The 9,326-nt window shown below is 42.9% G+C and overlaps 1 protein-coding gene across 1 annotated transcript; it reads left to right on the top strand.

The window, feature by feature from the left end:
* Positions 1-2,824: 2,824 nt before the first annotated feature.
* On the top strand, positions 2,825-3,559 carry LOC142165190 (uncharacterized). Its single transcript, XM_075223801.1, has one exon. The coding sequence runs from the start codon at positions 2,825-2,827 to the stop codon at positions 3,557-3,559; it is 735 nt and encodes a 244-aa protein (XP_075079902.1).
* The last annotated feature ends 5,767 nt before the right edge of the window (positions 3,560-9,326 follow it).

Genomic DNA, 9,326 nt, shown 5'->3' with positions numbered 1-9,326 from the left:
AGAGTGTGCAAAGAAAAGAGAGCAAACAATGAAAAGCGCAAAAAGAAAAGAAAGATGCAAAGATCTGGGAGATAAATAAAAGTCGGGATGAGACATGCAACCGTTGCAAAATATGTAGAAAAGTATTTAACTATTTAGGTGCATTACATTCCCAACGTGCGATTCCCTATGTGCTAATTGTCCCAAACTAACTAGTTTGTTATGTACGCTTTAAGACCAGGTTTTGTTGTTAAGGTGGTTGGTTTTGTGGTAACCTGGCTTTGTACCCCTACTTTACAAGATCCAAAAGAAGTGTTGAAATGATATTAGAGAGTCATCTACCAATAATTCCCCCTCAGAGGATAGGTCATTTTCGGTTATCCCGACGTCAGAGTCAGCAACTGCTGAAGAGAACAGGGAACTGCGCCTCCGCATGTTGGAAATGTGGAACACTTGGTCCAACAGTAGAGAGCTGCCTAGTGCAATACCTGGTTTCCCCGAGCTGATTCCCAGAACAAGTGGAACCTCCAACATCGCTATAAATTACCCAAACACCCCACTTGGATACCCCACCATGTCAGCCCATTTCGTCGGAACGTCTTCTAAGGTTCGCCCCCAGGCACTGATTTTAGGAGTGGCCTCTGACATATTCACCGCACCACCAACCTCGGCCATGGCACAGCCAACATTGCACAGGCCAAGTTTTGAGCCGCCATACTTTACATTCCAAAACCACCATTTACATCGGACACGGCTTATGTCACCACAAACTCCTACCCTCAACAACCTGGTATGAGTTTACCGCGGGACAAGAGAGAACTATAAAGAATCCCGAGCAAGAAGAGATCACACGGAAAATGAAAAGCATAGAACAAAGTCTCAAGAACATACAAGGCTTAAGTGGCCAGAAAAGTGTCTCCTATGTTGACTTGTGCATGTTCCCGCATGTTCATCTGCCCATCAGTTTCAAAACTCCCAAGTTTGAAAAGTATGACGGACATGGGGACCCCATAGCCCACCTGAAGAGGTATTGCAATCAGTTAAGAGGAGCAGGCGGAAAAGAAGAGCTCCTAATGGCTTACTTCGGGGAGGGTTTAGTCGGAATTACATCCGAATGGTATATGGACCAAGACATCTCCTACTGGCATATATGGGATGACTTGGCTCGAGACTTTGTTAGACAGTTCCAGTACAATGTGGACATAGCTCCAGATAGAAACTTTTTGTCCAATTTCAAAAAGAAGTCTTTAGAGAGTTTCCGAGAGTATGTTGTCAAGTGATGCGAACAAGCTGCTAGGGTGAAGCCTCCAATGGATGAGACCAAGATGGTCAATGTATTCTTGCAAGCCTAAGAGGCTGATTACTTCTAGAACATGATGTCCGTTATGGGAAAGCCGTGTGATGAGGCTATCAAAATTGGGGAGATGGTACAGAATGTTTTGAAAACAGGTCGCATCCTGAGCCAATCGGCTATAAGAGCTACTTCTCAAGCAATCTAGAGCGGATTAGGGGCTGTAGCAAACCGAAAGAAGAAGGAAGAAGTGGAAATAATGGCCTCAGGTCTGAAAAACCCCTGTCAACCCCGAGGTTACTTCGGTTACTCTTCAAACACCCCGCAACATTATTGCCCTCACCAAGATGCGGTATATACCATGACTCCTCAGTCTTATGCAGTGATGAAAGCCCAGCCATACGCTCGGCCACAACCACAGTTAACCAGAACCGAGCTCCACCTCCCAGAAATAACCCTCCTCACTAAGCTCCATACAATCCCCGTCCCCCACAGAATAATTTTCCATATAACGCCCGTGCCCGTGAGCCACCCAGAAAGACCAACTTCACACCCATTGGTGAATCATATTCCAGCCTCTTCCCAAAGTTGGTCCAAATAGGTTTGTTGCAGCCCGTACCTCCAAATAGGCAAAACCCAGAGTCACCTTCCTACAGACCCGGTACTCGATGTTCTTATCATTCAAGGGCAGAAGGGCACGACACTGAGGATTGTTGGACCCTAATAGAACTAAAACGGGTAGTTCTGAGGGATGAAGAGGTCCCCAATGTAACCAATAACCCATTGCCAACTCACAACAATGGGCCAATTATCGGGATGATTTGTGAGGATAAAGAGTTCGACCTAGCTTTGAAGGCTATCATTGCTATCGCCGATATTGAAAAGAAGCCCAAAGTGGCAGCAGAACAAACTAAGGATGAGAATAAGAGTAACTCCATTCCTCAAAGCATAAAAGGCTATGGAAACCAAGACAAGTGCAGTACCTCCTAAAGATGCTATTCTTTATGTTCCTAGGGCCCCAGAAAGGAACAGTTTATATTGAATCCTCCCAAAAGGTTTGAGCAAAACATGGTCACGCTTACGGTACCAAAGATGTACGTACCAAAGGGGACTTATGTGGCGCGGGGGCCGATAATTTCACCCAGGATGACTGAGCCAGTAGTTATCAGCCGCACACCACAAAAGCCCATGAAGGACCCCATTGTCGTCCCCTCAAACTACAACAAAGCAGTAGTGATGTACAAGGGAAAAGAAATCATGGGGGAAGTGAATGAAACAAACTCGTCTGGGAAGTATCTCAATCTGGAAGAATTGAACAAGACCAAAAAGAAGCGTTTTCTGCTTAAAAAGCCAATCAGTGCTGAATAGGCAGAAGAATTCTTCCGAAAGATGAAAGCTATGGACTACGATGTAATTGACCAACTCTAGAAGTCCCCCTCTCAGGTCTCACTTTTGTCTCTACTGATAAGCTCAAATGAGCATCAGAAAGTGCTGATAAAAACCCTTAATGAGGCATATGTTCTGGTTGAGACCACTGTTGAGCAATTGGAAAGAATGGAGGAACGATTTTTTGAAGTCAACCGGATCTCATTTAGCCGAAATGACATGCCTTCGGAAGGGGTTTCCCATAACAAAGCTCTTCATTTGACTGTTAAGTGTGAAGGATACTACATGAAAAGAGTTATGTTGGATGGCGGATCTGGGATTGACATCTGCCATTTCTCGACCTTGCAGAGAATGGAAATTGGGACTGAAAGAATTAGACCCAACAATGTTTGCGTACGTGCTTTTGATGGCGTTAAGAGAGATACGATCGGGGAGATTGATATGATATTAACCATCGGCCCTATGGATTTTGAAGTAACATTTCAGGTTTTGGACATGGACACTTCCTACAATTTTCTCTTAGGAAGGCCTTGGATCCATGCAACAGGGGCTGTACCATCTACTCTCCACCAAATGGTTAAGTTTGAACATAAAAACCAGGAAATTGTGGTCCACAGAGAAGATGAGCAATCAATTTATGGGGACCCGTCAGTCCCATGTTTGGAGGCTAAGGAAGGTAGTGAGCACATAGTCTACCAAGCTTTTGAGATCGTGGTTGCGGACCAGTGTGAGGAAGGAACCCCGTGTCCTCAACCCTTCTTGTCAAACGTGTCAATCATGGTCGCTAGTGAAATGATCAAATATGGCTACAAGACCGGGAAAGGGCTCGGGGCATCTTTGCAAGGTATTACAGAGCCTATAACTTTGACTACCAGTGAAAAATTCTTCGGTGTGGGTTTTTAGGCCATAGAAGCTGACATAACATGGGCTAATGAACGTAAGAACAATGGGTGGATCCTACCTCAGCCGGTCCCGCATCTCTCCAAAATGTTTGTCAAGCTAAGATACATAGAGGAAGAAGATGAGGCCTTCACGACCGAAGAAATTGAGGACATCTGTGGGGCAATGATGCAAATGTTATATGAGGCTCATATGGTCCAGTCGGGTGAAGTCTCAAGCACTGCTGAGGTGCAATATATGGGTCCTAATGCCAAGCTTCAAAATTGGAAGGCTACTCCGTTCCCAGTCAGGCGGGAATCTCGATAGTTCAGTCTTGCCATCTTTTCTGCATTCCAAGTTACTTCAGGGTGTAACTAGAATGTTTTTAGTTTATTGTCTTTAAAATTCCAATGTAAACTCTTCTATCTTCAAATTTAATGAAATCAAATCAATATTTCATCGTCTATGAATCTCTCTCTTTATTCTTTCTGATTTTTTTGTTATTTTTCTTATCTCTCTTTTCAGTTCTAATAATGCAGACTTAAATAACATGACATGCTTGCGGACTTCATGCCCAGATCCTAAAAAGTTGTCTAACTGTGAAATAATGAATCAAGAACCAGAATATGATGAAGATGAGGCTTTTAGGGAAATAAACCGAGAACTGGAATAATTTGAGAATAAGCCTAAGCCAATCTTAAATGAAACTGAGCCAGTTAATTTGGGTAGTTCTGAAGAGGTCCAGGAAACCATGATAAGCATTCACGCTGATGAAAGAACTAGGGATGCATTGATCCAACTTTTGTTCGAATTCAAAGACGTGTTTGCCTGGTCCTATGATGATATACCAGGACTGATCGTTGATTTAGTGGTGCACAAGTTGTTAACTTACCCCAGTTATCCCTCTATCCAAGCAAAATAGAGAAAGTTTAAAACGAATATCAGTGACAAGATTAAAGAGGAAGTCACCAAACAGTTGAAAGCCGGTGTGATTCGAGTGGTCTGATACACCACGTGGTTGGCTAATGCGGTCCAAGTGCCAAAGAAAGATGAGAAAACCCGAGTGTGTGCTGATTATGGGGACTTGAACAAAGCAAGCCCCAAGGACAACTTTCTACTACCAAACATCCACATCCTTGTTGACAATTGTGCCAAACATGAGATACAGTTTTTCATGGATTGTTACACGGGGTATCATCAGGTCTTGATGGATGAAGAAGATGCAAAAAAGATAGATTTCACCACACCTTGGGGTACTTACTGTTACATGGTCATGCCGTTTGGTTTGAAGAACGCCGGGGAAACTTACATGAGAGCTATGACTGCCATCTTTCACGACATGATGCACTAGGAAATTGAGGTATATGTGGATGATGTGATCATTAAATCAAGAATGCAGGACGATCATGTGCAGGATCTAAAGAAGTTCTTTAAGTGTCTATGTAAGTGTGACTTGAAATTAAATCTAGCTAAATGTGCATTCAGAGTTCTGTTTGGGAAACTTTTGGGGTTTATAGTCAATCGGAGGGGCATTGAGCTAGATCCAACAAAGATAAAGTCTATTCGAGATTTGCCTCCTCCGAAAACCAAGAAAGAGGTTATGAGTCTGCTGGGTAGGTTGAATTACATCAGCAGGTTCATTGCTCAGTTGACTTTCACGTGTGAGCCCATACATAAGCTATTAAAGAAAGATGCGGCGATTAGATGGACAGATGAGTGTCAGGAAGCTTTCGACAAAATCAAAGAATATATGTTGAATCCTCCAGTGTTGGTCCTACCCGAACCTGGAAGGTCTTTGTTCTTGTACTTGACAGTATTAGAAAACTCTTTTGGATATGTTCTCAGACAACATGATGTGACCGGGAAGAAAGAACAAGCCATATACTATTTGAGCAAGAAGTTCACTAGTTATGAAGCCAAGTACACTTTGTTAGAAAGAACTTGTTACGCCCTAACTTGGGTCGCTCAGAAGCTTAGGCATTATTTATTGGCTTATACCACCTACCTCATAACCAGATTGGATCCTTTGAAGTACATATTCCAAAAGCCAATGCCCACGGGAAGGTTAGCAAAATGGCAAATCCTACTCACCGAGTTTGACATAATCTATGTCACCCGCACGGCGATGAAAGCTCAAACCTTAGCGGATCACTTAGCTGAGAATCCTGTTGATGATAAATATCAGCCTTTGAGTACTTACTTTCTGGACGAGGAAGTAAATTCAGTTGAGGTAATTCCAAAAGACACTAATGCTTGGAAAATGTTCTTCGATGGAGTTGTGAATGCAAAAGGTGTCGGGATTAGGGAAATTCTGATTTCGCCCACTGGTCAGCACTATCCGACCACAGCCCGGCTTCGGTTCTTTTATACAAACAACACTACCGAGTGTGAAGCCTGCATTATGGGCATGAACATGGCAGTCGATCAGGATGTGGAAGAATTGTTAATCATGGGAGGCTCTGACTTGATCATCCGACAAGCTCAAGGTGAATGGGAAACCCGAGATATTAGGCTTATTCTATACATGCAACATGTCGAAGATCTTAGCAAGCGGTTTAAATTTGCTGAGTTCAGGTACATTCCTCGGTTTCACAATGAGTTAGTCGATGCACTAGCTACTTTAGCCTCGATGCTACCATATCCAGGCAATGTCCACATTGACCTACTGGAAATCCAAATTTGAGAAAGACATGGTTATTTCAATACAGTTGAGATAGAACCAGATGTTCAGCCATTGTATCATGATATCAAAAGATTCTTGAAAACAAAGGAATATCCTGAACAAGCTAGTGGGGACCAAAAGAGAACCATTAGAGGCTCGCCAATAGTTTCTTCTTGAGCGGAGAAGTCTTGTATAAAATGACTCTGGACCTGAACCTTTTAAGATGCGTGGATGCCCAAGAGGCCGGAAGAATCATGAATGAGGTGCACGTAGGAGTGTGTAGACCCCATATGAATGGATATGTCCTTGCAAAGAAAATCCTTCGGACGAGTTATTACTGGATGACCATGGAAAAGGACTGCTTCAGTTTTGTCCAAAAATGTCATCAGTGTCAGGTACACGGCGACTTGATTCATGCACCGCCTTCTGAACTACATCCTATGTCAGCACTGTGGTCGTTCATTGCTTGGGGTGTGGATGTCATTGGGCTAATCGAGCCGAAAGCTTCAAAGGGGCACAGATTCATCTTAGTTTCCATTGACTATTTAACAAAGTGGGTTGAAGCAGTCACTCTCAAAGCCGTCACCAAGGAAGCAGTGGGGGACTTCGTGCATTCCAACATTATCTGTCGTTTTGGTATTCCTAATACTATCGTTATGGACAATGTTGCAAATTTGAACAGTCATTTGATGAGGGAAGTATGCGAACAATTTAAGATCACACATCGGAATTCTACCCCTTATCGGCCCAAAGCTAATGGTGCTGGCGAAGCAGCGAACAAAAATATCAAGAACATCCTTAGGAAAATGATCCAAAGTTCTAGACAATGGCATGAAAAGTTGCCTTTTGCATTATTAGGATATCGCACAACTGTGCGCACATCAGTTGGAGCAATACCCTATCTATTGTTTTATGGCACTGAAGCCGTAATACTCGCAGAAGTTGAAATTCCATCTCTTCGAATTATCGTTAAGCTGACATTGAGGATAATGAGTGGGTCAAGACCCGTCTAGAACAATTAACCCAGATTGATGAAAAACGAATGGCCGCCGTTTGCCACGGGCAGTTGTACCAACAAAGAATGGCCCAGTCCTCCAACAAGAAAGTGCGGCCTAGGAACTTTGAAGTGGGGCAAATCGTTTTGAGACGTATTTTCCCACATCACAAGGAAGCAAAAGGAAAGTTTGCTCCAAACTGGAAGGGTCCGTACATTATAAGAAAACTATTGCCAAAAGGGGCATTGTACTTGGGAGACATTGAAGGAAATGACCCTGAAAAAGTTGTCAATGCAGACGCGGTCAAAAGGTATTACATTTAACCCTTCTACGGTACAGAGATTCTTCGATTGGAATGACGAAGGCTTTCATTCTCGCTACCCAAACACTTTTAACCCTTTGCTAACCCTTTGAGCCGGTTACCTTTCTTTGATTACCCTCTTTGGAACCCGAAAATATTGTAAAAAAAAGTTCCCTGAACTAAGTTTGACTTGATTCTGAAAGGATACATAGGCATCATCTCTCTGGGATTCAGTCACACCAAAGCAAAAATCCAAATTCCCCCAAAAGTGAAACTGGGGCAGATGTTATAATGGTTCGGCGATGATTTCGCCCGAAAGGTGACAAAGTTGTAATTTAATCTAAACTCTTTTTACCCTAAATCCTGTCTAAAGTCCTTCTGATCAATCGGTAAAAATGTTCAAAATGGGAGGATGTTGGTCACTTGGATCTGATACATTCAAATGAGAGAAATAAAATGAGAGAGTCTTATCGGTGAAAACTCACACGGGCACCATAAAGCGATGGTGAGCAGAGAAATTGGAAATGAGAGAGCCTTGTTAGTGAAAACTCGCAAAGAGCACTACAAGGAGACGATGAGAAGAGAAATGAGAGAGGTTAGTTGGTGTAAACCCGCAAAGGGCGCCACTGATCGAAAAAGGGATCCCTTACAACCATCAGCACTAATAAAGTCCTGTCAAGGTTTCTTGGTTTTGAGGTATGAGTTATGATGGGTTTATGAGAGTTGGATGGTTTTCACAGATCGGGTATCTAGTCTAAGAAGCATGCCATGTCTATTGAAGTCTGCATGCACTCCAAATAAGTCCTTCTTTCCTTTCCCCGAAAGGAACACCTCTAGTTTAAATTCATTATCCTACCCGTTGTTTATTTTTCTTTGAATCCCTTTCGGTCTAATTCTCCTCCGAAACTAATACAAAGAAAAGATGGCAAGATTGATTTTATAGGGTTTTGTTTGACAAAAGCTAAAATTCAAGAAAAAGCACCCAGCCTCAGCAGGTGCATCAAGTCGATCTCGACTGGCCATGATGGCCGATGCTCCAGGGTCAAAAACTCTCGAAAATAAAGGAAATCAAAGTCAATTGCCCATAAAGGCAAAATAAGATAGGAAAAGTCCAAGCCCCACACGGGTCAATCATCATGTGGAACTTTGGAAAATTAAGGTCCCCGGGTTTAGAAATGAGACCAATTTCCAGAAAGCCAGCAAGCAATGGAGATTTTATGGAAAGTACTAGGCCAAGATCAAGTGATTGAAACAATCAAGGCCACAAAACCAACCACCGTTTCAAACTAACAAATTGTTCTTTAATTTGATAACAGGAAAATAGGTACAATCCAAAACAACCTTGCAAGAAGCAGGTGCAATAAAGCAAGGTACGCGGAGACCAAAATAGTCCTGCAACAGAAGTTAACCCAAAAAGGGAAGTCTCTTTCAAACTCTTCATGCATTCTCCTGAATAAAGTGCTAACAGTAAAATAAAAAGAAAGAAGAAGAAAAAAATTCAAAACCATGGTAGCATAGGGTCTCCAATCTCTAGCTACGTTTTTCCAACATAGGGTCCCATTTCCTAGTCGATGCCAGCATAACCCGGTAATCTTTCTAATATAAGGTCCCATCCCCTAGATATCCCCAGCATAACCCGAGGACCTTTCCCGGTATAACTCGAGGACCTTTCCGGCATAACCTGATGACTTTCCCGACATAACCCAAGGACTCTTTCCGGCATAACCCGATGACTTTCCCGGCATAATCCGAGGACCCTTTCCGGCATAACCCGATGACTTTCCTGGCATAACCCGAGGACTTTTTTCCGGCATAACCCGATGACTTTCCTGG

Source organism: Nicotiana tabacum, chromosome 10 (genome assembly GCF_000715075.1).
Source record: "Nicotiana tabacum cultivar K326 chromosome 10, ASM71507v2, whole genome shotgun sequence".
In the NCBI taxonomy this organism is placed as follows: domain Eukaryota; kingdom Viridiplantae; phylum Streptophyta; class Magnoliopsida; order Solanales; family Solanaceae; genus Nicotiana; species Nicotiana tabacum.
This window is presented reverse-complemented; position numbering and strand designations above follow the sequence as displayed.